The sequence below is a fragment of the Octopus bimaculoides genome, chromosome 23 (genome assembly GCF_001194135.2).
Source record: "Octopus bimaculoides isolate UCB-OBI-ISO-001 chromosome 23, ASM119413v2, whole genome shotgun sequence".
NCBI lineage: Eukaryota > Metazoa > Mollusca > Cephalopoda > Octopoda > Octopodidae > Octopus > Octopus bimaculoides.
The window spans coordinates 13,381,290-13,401,322 of NC_069003.1; the positions used below are offsets into that span (position 1 = coordinate 13,381,290).

The 20,033-nt window shown below is 37.1% G+C and overlaps 1 protein-coding gene across 1 annotated transcript in view; it reads left to right on the plus strand.

The window, feature by feature from the left end:
* LOC128250637 (calcium homeostasis endoplasmic reticulum protein-like) overlaps positions 1–20,033 on the plus strand; it is a gene marked incomplete at its 3' end in the record, with an annotated part of 127,259 nt that overhangs the window by 42,088 nt on the left and 65,138 nt on the right. The window contains exon 3 of the mRNA XM_052976150.1: positions 14,129–14,206. Coding sequence (XP_052832110.1) covers positions 14,129–14,206 — 78 coding nt within the window. The remainder of the gene's footprint in view (positions 1–14,128; positions 14,207–20,033) is intronic.

The window sequence follows — 20,033 nt, forward strand, 5'->3', positions numbered from 1 at the left end:
ATATATATATATATATATATATATATATACACACACATACACACACACACACACACACACATATAGAGTGAGAGAGAGAAGCATGATCTTCGAATGTTGGGTCTCACAGAAGCAATGACAAGTGATTTATAAGATCTTTGGTGATTTGCAGTGCTTGAGAAGACACATCAAGCCAAGTGAAATCATAGTTGTGGCCTGTGCCAGTGACACGTAAAAGGCAACCACTACACTCTTGCAGTGGTTGGCATTAAGAAGGGCATCCAACTGTAGAAAGCAAGCCAAATCAGACTGGGACTTGGTACTGCTCTCGGGCGTAACAGTTCCAATCAAACCATCTAACCCATGCCAGCATGGAAAGAAGACGTTAAATAATGATGATGATGATGATGAGAGAGAGAGAGATCTATATAAAATGAGATAATGTATTTAACAATAAAAATATATCTACAGTAATTAAGAGTTCAGTAACAGATTGTTAAAACTCCAACATGTTTATAACATTACAGTAAGTCCAGTAGATGTTGACATGTAAACACACAATAGATTAAAAAGATCTGCAAGAGCAACATATTTAGTAAACATGCACAACAAACCCCCACACACTCCTAGTTTCTGTCTCCCCACTTGCTTCTGTTCACCTCATACCTTGAGGTCCTACCTGGACACACTGCATCACCACTGTTTATCTCTACATATCTATTACTGATTCATTTCTGACTCTCTCCTAATTGTTGTAGCTGTGTAGCTCCCCTATAACATGAACCTGCTCTATCCCACTCCTTTCTTTTATAGCATACTAGCATAAGATCCCCGCTGCATAGCAACCTCACTAGTGCTGGTGGCATACAAAGCACAGAGTACACAGTGTTAAGTGGTTGGCATTAGAAAAGGCATAGACACTGGTGCATGATACAGTCCTTGGACCTCTCAGATATCACAACCACCACCATCTTCATCACTCTTTCTAGCTACTCCCACCCATCCTTATATAAAACTGAATGGCCATGGATTTCTTAAAGCAAGACACTTGTTCCTGTCTGTGTACCGTACTTAAGCCCCACACCCCTGGCATAAAGCCACCTCTCTCTCTCCTACATTCCCACTTAGTTGAGGGGTGGGGAAGTTTTCTTTGTCTTGCTAGTTACTTCATAACCACGCTAATACTGGTACCACAAAAAAACAACCCCAAAAAACAATGCACCCAGTACATTCTGTTAAATCAGTGGTTCTCAACTGGGGTCCATATGGCCCTTGTGGGTCCATATAATATTTTGTTGTTAAACTTTGTGCTATAAATTGGTTGTACTTGTACAATAAGCAAAATATTTTAAACAATTTTCTAAAATCAATTCCTAATAATATTTGATTATAAGAATACAGTAGGATTTTTTCTAATGTACATCAAATGGCTATGGAGATCCAGTAGCGTAAAATAGGAATCAAAGAGTTCCATAGGCAAAAAAATGGATTAGAACCATTGTGTTAAATGGTTAACACTAGAAAGGGCATCAGGCTATAGAAATTATGCCAAAGCATTGGTGCTCAGCATAATCCTCTGGCTTGGATCCCATTGAACCATCATGCTCATGCGAACATGGAAGATGGACATTATATAATAGTGAAATGATGTGCCTTGCTCAAGGACACAACATAAAATTTCAGAGTTGTCATCCTTTTCTTTGTACTGATGAAATCCAAGTAGACTGAAATAGTAGCTATATACAAATATTAAGTTCTCTATGTGTGTGTGTATATACACACACACACACATGAAACAACATGAAATACAAAAACAAATGAGTTCAATACGCAAACAATGAGAGAAACAAATGGAGAACAGGACAAGTAACATAATGAACGACCCTTCATCAGTTGTTAGCTGTCTATCTACTCCTCGTTTTGAGCATTGAACGACAATATGAGTCTTCGAAGACAGTTGCTCCCATAAATACCAAAATAAAATTGGGGATTTATGGAAGGGTCAAAGTTGGGCATAAACACAGGACAATGGAGACGTACAAGGAAACCAAATGAAATCAAACACAGAGGGTCGTTAGACCAGAATGAGGGTAAAATAGCGAACGCTAGAGAAATATTTTCTTTGACAAGAGAAAAGATAGAAGAGAGTTCCCCTCTTTCTCGTTTTCTCTCTCTTGTTGCTCACATGTGACCATTGTCCATCTTCCTTTTCCTTATGTAATCATCTTTTCTTTCAGGACTGTCCTAAGGACTGGACATATCTCTCTCTTCTGTCTTTTCTCTTGTCAAAGAAAATATTTCCCTAGCATTTGCTATTTTACCCTCGTTCTGGTCGAACAACCCTCCATGTTTGTTTTCATTCAGTTTCCTTGTATGTTTCCACTGTCCTATTTTCATTCCCAACTTTGACCCTCCATAAATCCCTAATTTTATTCTGGTACTTATGGGAGCAACTGTCTTTGAAGACTCATATTGTCGTTCAATGCTCAAAACGAGGAGTAGATAGACAGCTAACGACTGATGAAGGGTCGTTCATTATGTTACTTGTCCTGTTTTCAATTTGTTTCTCTCATTGTTTGTGTATTGAACTCATTTGTTTTCGTATTTCATGTTGTTTACTATTGGTGACGTCCTGTACATATATATGCATGTGTATGTTTATATACATATATATATATATATATATATATATATATACACACACACACACTTTATTCCTTTTATTTTGACTAATGAAAAATATAAAATGAACTAAAATATGGATTTTCTGGCAAATACAGTGTCTCCAATGCTACAGGGATGAACAACAAATCAACTGAGTGATTAAATATATTTTACGTTCTAAATGTATATAAGTGCTTTTTCAATTTATGTTTGATTGTTTTTATGCATAATTGTACACACAATATATGATGGTCCTCGGTGCCAACTTTCTGTATTGGCTCTGTGCATGTGTGTGTTATATATCTGTGGTATGCCAAGTAGTGCATAATTTTATGACTTGAAGTAAGTTTTCAACATTCAATGAATAGACGACAGTGTTAGAATTTAGAAGTGGTGACCTACATCTGGCTTGAAAGTTATAGTGGTGTGTGTGTGTGTGTGTGTATATATTATGTACGTGTGTGTACATGTTATGTTAGTGTGTGTGTGTGCATCTATATATAATAATGGTCAATTGTGAATTTGTTTAGTAACTTCAGAGTCATCTTATTTAAGTTTTGTATTTCCAAGTTGGTATTTTATGGAATTTTAAAAGTGTTATCTTTTATTTGTGTCTGTCATTGGACTGTGGCCATGCTGGAGCACCGTCTTTAGTTGAGCGAATTGGCCCAAGGACTCATCCTTTGTAAGCCTATTACTTATTTTATCAGTCTCTTTTGCCGAACTGCTAAGTTACAGGAACACAAACACACCAATATAAGTTGTCAAGTGATGGGAGACACACACACGGATACACAAACATATACATATATGACAAGCTTCTTTCAGTTTCCATCTACCAAATCCACTCAAAAGGCTTTGGTCAGCCTGAGGCTATAGTAGAAGACACTTGCCCAAGGTGCCATGCAGTGGGACTGAATCCGGAACCATGTGGTTGGGAAGCAAGCTTCTTACCACACACCCACACCTTTATATATACATGGTAGGCTTCTTTGAGTTTCCATTTACTAAAGCTTTGTAAGTGGATTTGGTAGATAGAAACTGAAAGAAACCCATCGTATGTGTGTGTGTGTGTGTTTGTGTCTGTTTGTCCCCCATCACTGCTTGACAGAGAGAGAATGAGAGATTAAAGGATAGATATCTAGACAGGCAGTTGACATAGATAAATATAGATGACAAATAAACAGTTATATAGGAAGATAAATTTGTAAATAGATATAGATAGGCAGACTGTGTATGTGTGTTTTATTAAAACATTTGCACACGGATACCTTGCCAGGCAGACTGTGTGTTTATTATATCAAAGTTTAACAGACTACTATGAGTTTCACTGCAGGCTGTCTTGTTCTCTATCTGTCAACTGCTCAACCTGGGGCAAAACTCTAAACTGTTAATCTTTGATGTAATAAACATATCTATCTACTCTACCCAATGTATTAAGTTCTTTATCAGATAATGTTTTCACTGTGTCAAATGTATTTTAACCTTTTTTGATACTAACCTACTTGAGGCTACTCTGAGTTCTATGATACAAATTTCCTGTTTTAAAGGGATCTAAATTAAAACCTTCTTCCATTAAAATTTCATGTTAAAGTGACAAGCTGGCAGAATTGTTTCTGCACCGGGTAAAAATGCTTAGCGACATGTCATCTGTCTTTACTTTTGGTGTTCAAATTCTACCAAGGTCAACTTTGTCTTTCAGAGTCAATAAAATGAGTCCCAGTCAAGCATTTTGGTTAATGTAATCAAATTACCCCCTCTCCAAAATTGCTAGCCTTGTGCCAAAATTTGAAATCAATTTATGTTCCAAACACCAGCTGACTAATAATAATGAGTTATTGTATTAAATCAATCATAATTTTTCAAAATTAATTGAAACAAAGGCAGTATATATCAACAGAAATTCGGTAGCAAAAGGATTAAGTATTGTATGGTTCTATCAGTCTTTGTGTTCTGTGATTCACCTTAGATAGCCTTGGTTCTTTGATATAAACTTTTTGTTTTAAAGCAATCGAATTTAAAATCTTCCATTAAAATGTCATGTTAATTTATTCTCAAAACACCAGCTTCACCCTTTAGCACTCAGATTTCTCTGTCAAATGCAACATTTATTTATTCCCATTATTTTCAATTAATCATACATCTTCCGTTCTAGGTTTAAACCTAGTCTAGGTCAACTTTATCTTTCATCTTCCCAGAATTGATGAAATAAAGTTACCAGTTAATAAACTAAACCCTTTTGCACAAAATTTCAGGTTTTGTGCCTACGTTAAAAATAGTTATTTTTATCTGATTTATTATGAACTTTTTTCAGTTTCCGTCCACCAAATCCACTTATAATATAGAAGTATTTCTCATGGTCCCAGCAGACAGAATGGAAAAGTTGTTGTCCCAGAGGATAATGAGAGAGATGCATTGCAACAGCCACTCTGATTCATGGGACTTGCACATGTGGACAGCCGTCTCCACCATGATAGTGTTGAGCAGGGATATTGTCTGGGGGCCAATTATCTTGTAGCTTCAAGCTTTTGATGGTGTGATTGTTTTATTTTTAGGATAACATTGTAGGGTTCGTGTGAGAGGCTTGATCTGGTCAGTTTGAATATAAAACAGATAGAATATTTGTGCTGTTGGGCTGGATGTGGTCGGTTTGAATGCTAAGGGTTAATGAGGACAAAGTTATTGTAATAAATTCTTCAGTATTTTGAAAATTTATTGAAATAAAGGCAGTGAATTTCAACAGAAATATGGTTACAAAAAGGTTAAATATACTTTACAACTCTTACATTATGATGTGTGTGTATGTGGAGAGAGAGAGAGAGAGGGAGAAGGAGGGAGAGAACGTGTTCAGCTGACATGGATGCCAACGTAAATAGCAAAGCTAGTTTTGCCTCGAACACTGTAATCATAACAATACCGAGCCGACTGATGCTGCACTAAATTGCTCTTGTTTTTGTTGTTGTGGAACCAGTGTCTGCTGCATTCAATGGAAAAACAAGACGAATGATCAATATTTGTCCCACTTCTCTCTCGCTCCCCTCCTCCTCCTCCTCTTCACGTTCCACCTCATCACCTCTTCCTCACCTCCTCAGCTGTTCTACTATCGCTGTTCCACCATTGCTGCTGATGCTGCTGCTATCGTTGCAGTTTGGTTTGTTGTTCTTACTCAGCAGTTTTATCTGTTGCACCTTTTGTTTCTCTCTCTCTTCTTTCTCATCTGCAGCCTCCACTGCCGTCACACCTCCAACCAGACATCTCCAATCACCATGAAACAACGGAACAGGTCATCTCTCTCACTCTTATTTTGACTTGCCTCTCTTCCATTGCACATGAGGTGCAGTTCAGTGTCTGGTTGTTAGCTGTCTGCACCACAGCTACTTTCGTGTAAACACACTGCAGCTTGCGTGACTTTCAGTGTGGGCGGCAGTGGCATAGGTGTGCAGTTGTGTTTCTGGTTTCTATACAGCTGCTTCTTGCTGTCGTAGTTTAGCCCTGGGCTAGCTTTCATCAACCAGAGTTATGATCAGAGATGCTCTAGACATGACATCTCATCTTTCAGTTTGACAGACGTTGGCCAGCTGGAGAGCTGCTCAGGCTCCATTTGTCTGTTTTGGCATGACGGTGTGATTTGAGTGAAATTTGACTGTTATTTCTAATAAAACAAGCAAAAATAAAGAGGTTCCTTTGTTCGTCTGTTGCTACAGATATGTAGTTGTTGTTATTAGTGTTGTTGCTGTCATTTAGCCCTGTGTCACTTCTCATCAATCAGGTCAATATAAGCAAAAACATTCTACCATATTTTAACGTAATATCAGGAACCCTTTTTTTCCAAAATTAGACTAAAAAAATATGGGAGTGTCTTATATATGGATAGTTTTATAATCCCTTACAAAACCTTTTTTCCAAATTTTAAGCACCCAAATTTAGGGGGTTCCTTATACATGTTAAAATACGGTATATTCATGCTTTTATTTTTATTTCAAATACAGTATATTTAGGACTACATTATTCCTCATAACCTCCCTCTTTTTAAGGTAGTAATATGTGGCATGGAGGTTAGGGGCTGCTATTTTTAGCTAGTCAAAAATCCATGTAGTAAGTAGCATGTTAACCCAAAGTCAGGTCTGATCCAGTAGCAGCAGCAGATCTATGATTAAAGACATTCTAGCTGTGACTATCTCATCTTTACAGACATAGTTAATCTTGGATTACATTATTCAAAGCGTCCTTTTTTTTTATTAATGGATCTGAAAGCCTTGGTTGCTATTTCTAGTATATCTAGCGACCACTCAGCAACTCCCTTATAAAGATTGTCTTCTCCTTCAAGTGGCCGCAACTGAGATGCGTTTCACCCTACCTCACCAGGAATTTCTGTAGAACATCAGCTTTAGTAGATCTTCTGTTTCCTGTTGTGTGACTCTGCCAATCACATCAATGTAGATTGAGTGGTCTTCATCCATTATTATGGCACAGAAGATTCTGTAATGTTACATCCAATATGATAGCCTGGTGTTTAGCACAATAGCTGTGGCTAGCAAAGAACAACAGCCTGCTGCAGTAAAAACAAGCACCACCACCACCACCACTACAGTTATAGGATGGAGATGCTCTCTGTTGTTGTTACTGCTGTTAATGTTGTTATTGTTGCCAAGGTGGCAAGCTGGCAGAATTATTAGGGTGCTGGCAGAATTATTAGGGTGCTGGCAGAATTATTAGGGTGCTGGACAAAGAAAATGCTTAATGGCATTTTTTCATTTTCTTTACATTCCGAGTTCAAATAGCGATGAGGTCAACTTTGCCTTTCATCCTTTCAGGGTCGATAAAATTAAATAGCAATCAAGCACTGAGGCCAATGTAATCAACTTCCCCACTTCCCCCTAAAAATCGCCAGCCTTCCACCGAAATTCGAAACTGATGTTGTTATAGCCTTTATGTCAGTCGTTATTTGCAGAGGGTCCATAGGTAAAACATGGCTGAGATTTACTGGTCTAAGAGGCCGAACCGTCTCAAGATATCTTTTATCGTTTACTTGTTTCAGTCGGACTGTGGCCGTGCTGGAGCACTGCCTTGAAGGATTTTTACTTGAAACAAATCACCCCTAGTACTTACTTTTAAAACTGGTGCTTTTTCCATTGGTCTTACTTTGCTGAACTGCTAAGTTATGGGGATGCAATTAAACCAATACTGGTTGTTAAGCAGTTGGGTAGGTGTGTAGGGTAACAGACAAAAGCGCGCGCGCGCACACACACACACACACACACACACACACACTCTCTGGGATCCACACTTTCTGTCTATCAAATCCACTCATAAGGTATTAGTTGGCCCTGGACTATAGAAGGCACTTGCCCATGATGTCCTGCAGTGGGACTGAACTCAAAACCTTGTAATTGCAAAGCAAGCTTTTTAACCACACAGCCATGCCTACACCTATAGAGTATGACATGAAGAAAATTTAGCTGTTATTTCTAGCAAATATAACAATCCATTTGTAGGTATTGATATCACTGTTTCTGATGTTACTGCTGCTGCTGTTTTTGTGCATGTTTATCTCATAGTAGCTTTATCTTCTGACTAATCTATGTTAAACCCTAATCCACCCATCTACCCGTATCTCACATCCCCTCCTCATCTTTCCCTATCACCAATGGTGATGACTCAGAAAGAAATAAATAACATGACATTGTGTCTCATTGCTGCTGCCCAGCATCCAGCTTTAACTTTTTTCCATCTGCTCCATCCACCACGGAGATGCTCCCTCACCACCCCTATCATCTACCCGACTGTCCTGTTTGCTGTCCAGCTACATTTCTTCTTATCCACCCAGCTGTCTACCTCAGTCCCTCCTCCTGTTCTTTTAGTAGACCCTCTTCCTATCTACCCATCTGATCAGTTCTCTATCATTAGTGGTCACTATAGAAGAGCATGTGTATGTATGTAGAGGACTCAGCCAGTATCTGAGGGGTACAGGTTCAACTCCTGTATCCACCTGCTGGCAAATTTTTTCTGTCTTATAAGGGTAAATACCCAATCCTTGCTGTTACAGCTTTAATGCATTCGAAATTTACTTTCTTGCCTGTAAAATACCAGCCACATTCAATGCTTCTAAAGCTTGTTTATAATATATATATATATCTTGTTTCAGTCATGCTGGAGCACCACTTTGAACGGTTTTAGTCAAACAAATCGAAGCTAGGATTTATTGTTTTAAAACCTGGCAATTATTCTATCAGCCTCTTGCCAAACCACTAAATTGCAGGGATGTAAACACACCAACACCAGATGTCAAGTGGTGGTGGGGTGCAAATGCAGACACAAACACACACACATATTTTATATATTATATATATATATATGGCAGGCTTTTGAATTAATCATCCAATATCTTGTGGCTTCAGAATGTCAATGATGTGATTGTTTATTTTTACTATGACATTGTAGAGTAGGTGTATGATGTTGGATCAGGTCAGTCTGAACATAAAGGAGGGAGAATATTTTGGCCGGATATGGCTGATTTAAATACAAAAAGGTTAATATTACAGGATGTTTGTATCATAGAATCAGGGGCAGTCCCAGGAGGGTTGGTATAGAAATAGTTAGAGATAATAATAATGGTTTCAGATTTTGGCACAAGGCCAGCAGTTTTAGAGGTGGGTGTAAGTCGATTTCACTGACTCCAGTATTCACTTGCTACTTATTTTATCACCCTTGTAAGGATGAAAGGCAAAGTCAACCTTGGTATATTTGTACTGAGAATGTTAAGCCAGAAGAAATACCATTAAGCATGTTTTCCTGCACAATAATAATTCTGCCAACTTGCTGCATTTATAATAATAACAATAATAATAATAATAATAATAATAATAATAATTTCAAAATTTTGCATAAGGCCAGTAAGTTACATCGACCCCAGTGCTCAACTGGTACTTTTTTTATCGACCTCAAAAGGATAAAAGGCAAAGTTGACATCAGCAGAATTTGAACTCAGAACATAAGCATTTTGCCCAGCATGTTAATGATTCTGCTAGGTCGCTGCCTTAATAATAATAATGATAATAATAATGCCCATTTGATTCCAGGATTGTAAAGAAAGAAGACGAAAAACAAAAATATATAATCCCTTAAAATATGGAGTATGATAACTAAATGTTGTGCCTGTAATAACTGGTGCATTGGGAACTGTAAGGGAAGATACAGACAGATCATTGAAGGGGATTGGAATGGAATGTCCTGTAGAACTTCTACAGAAAGTTTGCTTCTTAGGGATAGGAAGGATTATCAGGAGGCTCTTAAGTACTTGAAAGACTATTGAAAGCTTGTGGATACCTAAGGTTACTGGCAAAAATCCACAGCCTACATAAATCCTTTAAGGAATAAAAATGAACCTGAATCAAATCAATAATAATAATGATAATATTACTACTACTAATAATAATAATCCTTTCTACTATAGGAACAAGATCTGAAATTTTGTGGGAGGGGTAAGTTGATTACATCAACCCCAGTATTCAACTGGTACTTATTTTAACAATTCCAAAAGGATGGGAAGCAAAGTTGACTACAGCAGAATTTGAACTCAAAATATACAAGGCGTAGGAGTGGCTGTGTGGTAAATAGCTTGCTTATGAACCACATGGATCCGGGTTCAGTCCCACTGCGTGGCGCCTTGAGCAAGTGTCTTTACTATAGCCTCGGGCCAACCAAAAGCCTTGTGAGTGGATTTGGTAGACGGAAACTGAAAGAAGCCCGTCGTATATATGTATATATATATATGTGTGTGTGTGTGTCTTTGTTTGTCCGCCAACATCGCTTGACAACTGATGCTGGTGTGTTTACGTCCCCGTAACTTAGCGGTTCGGCAAAAGAGACCGATAGAATAAGTACTAGGCTTCCAAAAAATAAGTCCTGGGGTCGATTTGCTCGACTAAAGACAGTGCTCCAGCATGGCCACAGTCAAATGACTGAAACAAGTAAAAGAGTTATGAGATGGAAGAAATGCCACTAAGCATTTTGTCTGGCATGCTAATGATTCTGACTCAAGTGGGATTAAATTCACTGGAAAAACTAAATATGTTTTAAGCCTAAAATTATGTTTACAAACATTAAATGTACTTTCATGCTGACTGTTAGTGTATGTGTATATACTTACTGTTAGTATAATGTGTATATACACTTTTAGAATACATGTGTATATATACATTGCATAAAAACACTTTACTCTAAAGGTCGCTGACTCTGGGCTAATCTTTTAGATTACCTGGTCAGTAGTATTGATGTCGGTGAACTTTTGGATAATTGTCTTTTTATGTAACACTTACCTGTAACATATGATATAACCATGTAGCCTGGGGTTTCAACTCCATCCTCATTATTACAATATTGTGGAATTTTCAAAAGATTTCTGTCTTTCTCCCTCCTCCTTGTCTTTCTTTCTCTTCTGACAACTTACTTTAGTTGCTGTCATCTTAGAATAACAGAGTGAATATTTCTTCCAAAAAAATTACCACTACCATCGCCATCACCACCACCACTACTACTACTACTGCAACTACTATACCCATGTAGTCTTTTTTTCATTCATTGCCTAATATATATTTCTAATGCTTAAGTAGACTATGTCTCCTTTTTCCCATTATTTTTTACACTGTACTCAAACTCCCTTGATCACCTCACCTTTTTCTTTGTCTCTCTTTTCCTCATTTTCTCCTTCTCTTCTCTTGTTCCCTTACTCTTAGCATGCCCAATCTCACCTTCCTCCACTACCTACACTTTTGCCTCATTTTTTTTCCCCAACTATATTTTTCTCTGTCATTTTACTGATGAAGGTCTAGTGTTCGAAACATCAGGACACTTTAGCTTCTTTTTAAGCATTAAATTAATACAGCATTAGTTAAATCTTGTCCTCCCCCCTATGTTTTCCTTTTGTATTCGTAGTTTAATATATATATATGTATATGTATATATATATATACACATATATATATATATATATATATATATATATATATATATATATATATATATCATAAGATTTTTAAACTTTTAAATTTTCATATTCAAAAGAGACAGAGACTTCAAATTCGATATATCGATTTATTCACCACTCTATGTTAACATTTCTGTGCCAAACTTATCCAGTGACTGGTCCATTGGATTTAGACGTTTGGCACTTCTTCAGGAGTGGTTACCTTTCGAACAAAACACGAAAAAACACATACATAACTATTATTAGGTCTTTAGGACATCGTTAGCTTTCAATATATATATATTGAAAAATTGCTATTTCAAATGAGACAGCATAATTGTTAATCAATGCTTAGAACTCTTTGTATATCCAAGTTCCAATCAAGTATTAAACATAATGTCTTCTGATTTTCTTTAGGTATTACAGTAACCCCTCGTCATTTCGCGGTTCACCTATCGTGGTTTATTATTTAAGCTTACATTGATTCCTCTGTGGTGTTGTTTTGCATTTATAATAAAATAAATATATACAAATTATAAAAATAATAAAAAATATATATACATATACAGCACAGCATTGTTTCTACTTTGCGGATTTTCACCTATCGTGGGGTAAAGTGGGGTGGAATATGACACCCGCGATAGTCGAGAGATTACTGTATATTCACTAGTGAAACACATGTTCAGGTTATATAACTTATGTCATAATAAAAAGATGAACTAATTTTTCTGATTCATTCTGTCTGCTCACTTTCTCTCTGTCTGTCTGTCTGTCTCTCTCTCTCTCTCTCTCTCTCTCTCTCTCTATATATATATATATATATATATATATATATATAATATGATGTGAAAACATGTGGCTTAGTGGTTAGGGTATTTGACTTACGATCGTAAAGTTGTGAGTTCAATTCCCAGCGATGCATTGTGTCCTCGAGCAAGACACTTTATTTCATGTTGCTCCAGTCTACTCAACTGGCAAAAACAAGTGGTACCTGTATTTCAAAGGACCAGCCTTGTCACACTCTGTGTCATGCTGAATCTCCCTGAGAACTACGTTAAGGCTACACATATCTGTGGAGCACTCAGCCACTTGCACGTTAATTTCACAAGCAGCTTGTTCCATTGATCAGATCAACTGGAACCCTTGGTGTCGTAACCAATGAAGTTCCAGTTTTATATATATGATGATAGGCATCTGTTGGTGTCGAAAGACCATGAATCTGTGTTTGGAAAATTTTGTGTCAGCTGCTGATGGCAGTGCAGTGTCTACTTTGGCTGCATAAGGCCACATGAAGTGACTACATTTGAAGATGCTCTTCACCAGCACTACTGAGTTTTCCTTTTTTCAAGCGCACTTTTCCTCAGTGGCAAGTTCCAATTTCTCTTCCTCTTGCACTGTCCCTTTGTATAGTACTTGTCTCCAGCATGGGCAATCATTTGCAACCTTCTCCCATCTCAGAATGTCCAGATCTATTGATTTCATAGCTGTCTTGAAGATGTCCTTAAAACAAAGATGAGTTTGTCCTCGTGCTCTTCTATACCAGACCCTTTTAAACCATCTAACTCATGCTAGCATGGGAAGCAGCTGTTGAATACTAGTGATGATGATGATGATGATATGTGCTCAATGTGTGACAATTTTACCTTTTGAATTTTGGCTCTTATTGTTAATCGCATTAAACTCCCATTGTGTTGTGGTCACACAGGGTTCTTCTATGGTCTGAAGAGGACATAATTTAATGAGCACATCAATAAGGAAGGATTTCAACATGGTATTCTTTTATGGCAGCTATTACATATGTTTCAATATTTGGTAATATATGATGTCACATTCTAAAAGTAATCCATAAATGCACCTCATAAGTGCAGCAGGCATTATCAAGATGGATATTTCCTCACACAAAAGTATTTGACTTGATTTTATATGTGTGTATTGTGTGTGTGTGTGTGTGTGTGTGTGTGTGTGTGTTTGTGTGTGTGTGTGTGTGTGTGTGTGTGTGCGCGCGTGCGTGTGTGTGATAAAGAACATTGAAGTTAGCAACTTTCTTTTAATATATTGTTTACAATTGTTTCATCGGGTTCCAGTATAAACAACCTTGTGTCAAACATCTGCATTATATATCCAATTCATGAACTCTATATATTTGTGAATGTACACACCTGTTTGTGTGTGTGTTTGTGTTTATATATATGATGCACATATTGAAATCTACATTTTTTTTTTACATATTCAAGTGGCAGTATAATCATAATGATAATAATGATTCAAATTATTTTAAACAAGAAAGGCTTTTCCTTTCCCCAAGTTCATTACCATTGCGTGTATGTATTTATTATTCATGTATGTATATATATGTATATATATACAAGTTTGTATACGTGTGTGTTTCAGTCTATATATCATTCTGTCCTTCAATTTTTTCCTACCATGCCCTACTCTCTCTCTATTTGTCTCTCTTTTTTTTTTTTGTTTCTATCTTAAACCTGTCACCTAATTGTCGGTTTTATCTTTTTGTTAAAGGTTTTCTGCAAAATCCTCACATTGTTCCCGAGTCTGGTCCACATTTCCATTATCAGGGTCCTAGCTGCCTCCTCAGTGGTAATGTGTGTTTTGTCTCATTCCATGACCTCTGCTGCTATAAATGTTGCTGCTGCTGCTACTACTACTACTGACCCTACCCACCCATCCACCTCCAGTATCCTCTACCAACCACAACCCCCACTCTTCCACCTTACACTACCACCTCCCCCTCCTTTCCTGTGCTCTCCACCACCAATGTGGCCATTCGACGCGATGCTGATGCCAGTGCCCAAAAGTGCATTCATTATACAATTGTTTGAATGATGATAATGATATCATCCCACCCCCGCCTCCATCCCTTTTACCTTCATGCCATACACCACCACCACCACCACCACCATGTTTCATACAATGCTACCTATGACCTGATTACTGACCCACTGGTCCCTAAAAACAAATCCCCATTTCCCCCATTCCACTCTCTAAAAAAAATAAGCAAGAGGCCAAGAGGAATATGTCTGTTAATGTTATAATTATTATTATTATTATTAACATTATTATTAATGTTTTGTTAGACACTTGTTGTTATTATTATTATCATTATTTGATGGCATTATGTTTTGTTGTTTACATTTAGTTTTTATTTCCAAGTCTAGCAAAGCTTCAGAAATTACATTTTTCTTTTCTTTGCTTCATTTTCCTGTTTTTTTTTTCTAAGTACTCTCCCCCTCTGCTCTACAGATCTCCTGACATTTTGCAACTCATTTAGGTCTTTAAGGGATACCATTTGAAGAATTTAAGCTTGTTGTTTGTACCTGGAAATATGTCAGACTGGTTGGAACCCATCCTTGTTCCAAACTATGAACTTGCAGAAAAGCACTTAGGCTCAGCGCCTGACATTTTACAGAACATTGGTTAATTACACACTGCTCCCTCCCACTGCAGACAGTTGTGTTCATCTTCATCTTATTTCCAAGTATTCCTACTTCCCCTGTTAATGTGAGCTAGCCATGCATCTCTTCTACAACAAGACACCTGTTCTTGCCCCTCTTTCATAGTTTAACTTCACAGCACCTGGTATAAAACCATCTCTCCCTCCTTAATACCCCCTCACTTAGTCATGGGGGATTTTCTTTTCTTTTTCTGTCTTGCAACTTAGTTGGCAACCTCGCAACTTAGTTGGCAACCTCACTAATGTTGGTGCCATGAAAATAAGCACCCTGTACATACTGTAAAGTGGTTGGCATTAGGAAGGATATCTAGCTGTAGAAACCATGCCAAAGCTGACACTAGAACTCATGAAGCCCTGCTACTTGCCAGATCCTGTCAAACTGTCCAATCCATGCCATCGAGGAAAGGAGACGTATGGTGATGAGGTGACTGATTAACAGCTAAGTAGACTGAGCCATTTACCTTGGTCTGTGGTCATGGAAATTTCTATGTAGCTGTGTGGACTAGTCACAAGGTTTGTGTCTAACACTTATCTTGGCTGATTGTTTTGCTCAGAAAATAGACGACAAACTAATTGTGATGAGTGATTGACTACATTTTATGTAGTAGACCAATTCAACCCACGCCAGCATGGAAAAATCTGGCATGAAAATGAAGGCGATGATGATGATGATGATAGACAATGACAATGATTAGGGTAGATGAACAGTGTTCCACCCAGCACCTTCTGTTACTTCCTCACCATCATTCTGGGACAGATAACTGTCAGTAAACTTCCAAATTTCATTCTTGTTGTCAGAAACTCATAAGCACGTAGCTTTGCTACAACATTTTCTTGCCAGACACAAAGACAACATTTTTGTTTTGACCAAACCTCGCAAATATGGCACCATTGATATATCATGTACAAAAGTTAGAATGTAAGGTCTAAGAAATTAATTAATACACCTAATTCAGCCAATCAATACAACTGGTTTAACACACCTAATTTTCAAAATAAAACTACCTTTCCTCTTAGTAGTGGGAGCTTTTTTCCTTTTTCCTTTTCTTGTCTTCCTGCTCTTTTTTTTGTCTTGCAAGTTACTTGGCAATCTCACAACTGCCATTGGCACAAAAACAAAAAGAAAGAAGAAAACAACTGAAAAAAAAAACAAGCAAACCCAGTACACACTGAAAAATGGTTGGTGTTAAGAAGGGCATCCAGCTGTAGAAATCATGCCAAAGCTGACACTAGAGGTTGATACAGCTTAGTAGATTGCCAGATCCTGTCAAATTATCTTCCCCCATGCCAGCATGGAAAACATGTTAAATGAGGATGAGGAGGAGGATGTTTCTAAAAACCTTGAGTTCCTTTAACTAATGTGACCTTTCTCAACTCCATCACAGTATTTGCTCCCTACATGTAGACTTACAATTAGACTGTTCATTTCTTACATGTTAAGTTACAATCAGACACAGTACGTGCTCCCTGCATGTTGGTTTACAATCAGACAATGTCTGTTTCTAAGTTGGATAAGAATCAGGCAGTATGCAGTCCCTCCTGGTAGAATTAGGGGCAAGCTCCATACTGACACATAATAAATGGACAGCATTCTACAACTTGACAGCATGCATTGTCAAAACAGTGATTTAACCCTTTCGCATTAAACTAACCATATCCAGCCCAAATATTGAACATATTTTGCGTTCAAACTGACCAGATCTGACCTCTTGCACCTGCTCTAAAATGTCATTTTAAAAATAACAATCACATCATTGAAATGTCAAAGCTATGAGATGATGCATGATTAATGGGTTGTCAGTGTGTTTCTGCAACACCAGTTTAATGGGTGGACAACAGTATGTTCCCAAATATTAATAGGCTGACAGTATGTTTCCCCAGCAAACACTGATTTAATGGGTTGCCGGTATGTTCCTAAATGACCAATTTAATGGATGGGTAGTATGTTCCCAAAACATTAATTCAGTGGGTTGACATTATGTGTTCCCTTGATGCATATTTAATGGGTTACCAGTACCTGTCCACAAAATATTGATTCAATTCTTGGACAATAATATGTTCCCAAAACACAAATTTAATGGGTTACCAATATGGCACTCTAGTATGATGCATAAAAATATATTGAATCTAAGGTTTTCATCATGGTTTCTATAAGCTGTACGTTTTTGTTAACTAATTATGAAAGGCCAACTTTTCACAGCTTCATGACAAAATCTACCCTCTCCTCCCTTCTGTACCTACACACACACGCACACACACACACACACACACACACACACACACACACATATGGGAGAATGTACGAAAAAACAACAACAGATGAGGACAGGTGGTGTAAATAACAAAAGGATGTATTAGTATGACGCTCAGGAATACGGAAAGTCTTTGACGTTTCGAGCTACGCTCTTCAGCAGAAAGAATACGCAGACAAGGAGAAAAACACGGAGAAAAAAAATTGAATAGTGTTCAGTCAACGGTCAATCATATATATATCTTAATAATCTGGTGTACAATTCACTATGGATATTACTTCTGAATGAAGCATTAGTCGAGTATAGAGCACTAATAAGAAAAAAGATGACAATGGAATAACCAATTATCTTATGAACTTCATTAACTTACAGCTGTTTCCACTATGAGATGTGGTTGACTGATAGTTGAGTGCCTGAGTAACACTTTATAGCTTCGTCAGAGCCTCAAACATGAAGTGCAATTTTTGGGGGAAATTTGTTTTCCCAAATAAATTGCACTTCATGTTTGATGCTTGGATGGATGAAACTGTAAAGGTGTTATTCAGGCATTCAGCTACAAGTCCACCCCATCTTGTAGTAGAAACATCTGTAAGCCAACGAAGTTAATATGACAATCATTTATTCTTTTGTCATCTCTTTTCTTATATGTATGTGTAATATATATATATATATAGTTGAATATCACTGGAAGAAAGGGCTGGTGGATTAGAATACATACATGTTGTGATGGATTTTTATTTTAATTAAAGCACACTATTGAAACATATATAGTGATGTTTTAAACAATCCATTCATTTTTATTTACTCTATATATATGTATATATATATATATACAATGTTTTATTTCAAATTATTGTGTATGTGTGTGTCCTGCTGATTTTCATGAAATAACAAGAAATGTGTTTCTGTTGTTATTTTAATCATATCCATTCATTTTAGCTTCTATCCAAAATATATTGTCACCATTTTTGTACCAAGTGCAACCTGCTTTAACTCAACTCACTGATTCTATCCTTTTTTTTTTGCTTTGTCTTTTACACATCTGTCATTGAGAAAAAGTTTTTTTATTTCCTTCTCTTCTATTCTTCATTTTCTTGCTTTCTAGACATGGGCCCTCTTTCCTTTCTTTTTTTCTTTTTCTTTCATAAAGCTGGCTGGCCAGTCATTTGTGTGACCCTTTCTCTTTCCCTTCACACACACACACACACACACACACTCTCTCTCTCCCTCTCCCTCTCAGCTTCATCCATTTCAGTGGAAATTGTATTCTTGGTTAAACCCTTTCTATTGTCTAGTTATCTTACAAGTTGTGTGTATGTATATACATATGGCTGTGTGGTTAAGAAGTTTACTTCCCAACCACATGATTTTGGGTTCATTTGTACTGAGTGGCACCTTTGGCAAGTGTCTTAATATAGCCCTTGGCCAGCCAAAGCTTTATGAGTAGATTTGGCAGACGGAAACCAAAAGAAGACTGCTATGTGTGTGTGTGTGTGTTTGTGTGTCTCCCTTTATCTTGACATTGTGTGCTTATCAATAAATGTCATTCCTTTCCAACATCCCTGCAAAAGCATGTCTGGTCTTGGAAAAATATTACCTTGCTTGGAAACAACGTAAGAGTTGGCAGTAAGAAGGGTGTTTTGCTGTAGAATATCTGCTGAAGAGACTGGCCCTGATGTCTTCTATGTAATACAAGAATGGCTTATCAACTGAGTGGGCCATTCCATCTTACAACGGTTCATAGACAGTACACCAAAATTTGAGTCTTTTATTCCAACACCTCTTTTCATATTATGTCTATATTTCTTTAACCAACTTCTTTTAAAACTACATTTTTTACCCCTCCAACAACTAAAAAAAAAAAGAACAAAAATAGCTTGTGTTTGTTTGTGCCATTGTACAAATTAATCATAAATTTTCTTATTTATTTTCATATAAAATAATCATAAATAATCAGATATTTAATTTCAGTGATTATATCTTTCTTCTACATATTGTTATTTGCATTGTATTTTTTGTTGTTCTTATGTATAATTCAAATATAAATGCTTATACTGTAATGTCACTTGGTATTTCTTGGGTGGGTGGGGGAAATCATGAGGGAGTTATTGGTATTTTGAAGGTAAAATTACGTTCTTCTTTCTCTTCTTTTTTTCAAATCTGACGTTAATTTCAGCGTGGCTGGTTCAATTTGTGTAGCAGCCAGTTGAAAGGAATTAATGGTGTTTAAAGTAAAAAATATTCCCTCAGATATTATTCAATTCTTTTCCAATAACTAAAAGAAAACAAAAAATTTCTTCTTGTTTGTTAGAAGTTTTCTTCAAGTTGATATATATATATGTATGCCTTAACGTCCTGTGATAGTTGTAAATGAGTGTCACTGTCATACAAGTGGTGTCATTTCCAGTCTTCCAAACATGTTTGAACAGAAGAGCCACTTACATTGTGGCATTCGAACCTCAAGGGTATGCCCTAGCACTTGCCACCATCTATATCTTTACTCAACCATCCCATTTATATTCCAATCCCCGTCCCTTGTGAGTATGCCCAGCATTTTGCCACCATCTCTATCCTGCTGTCTCCCACTCTCTCTCCTTCTACACTTGCCTCAGGCTGGTTAACCATATATTTCCTTTGCAGTGGCGCATCTATTTCTGTCTTCATTCCTGATCTCTCTCTCTCTTTCTCTCACACTCCCCTC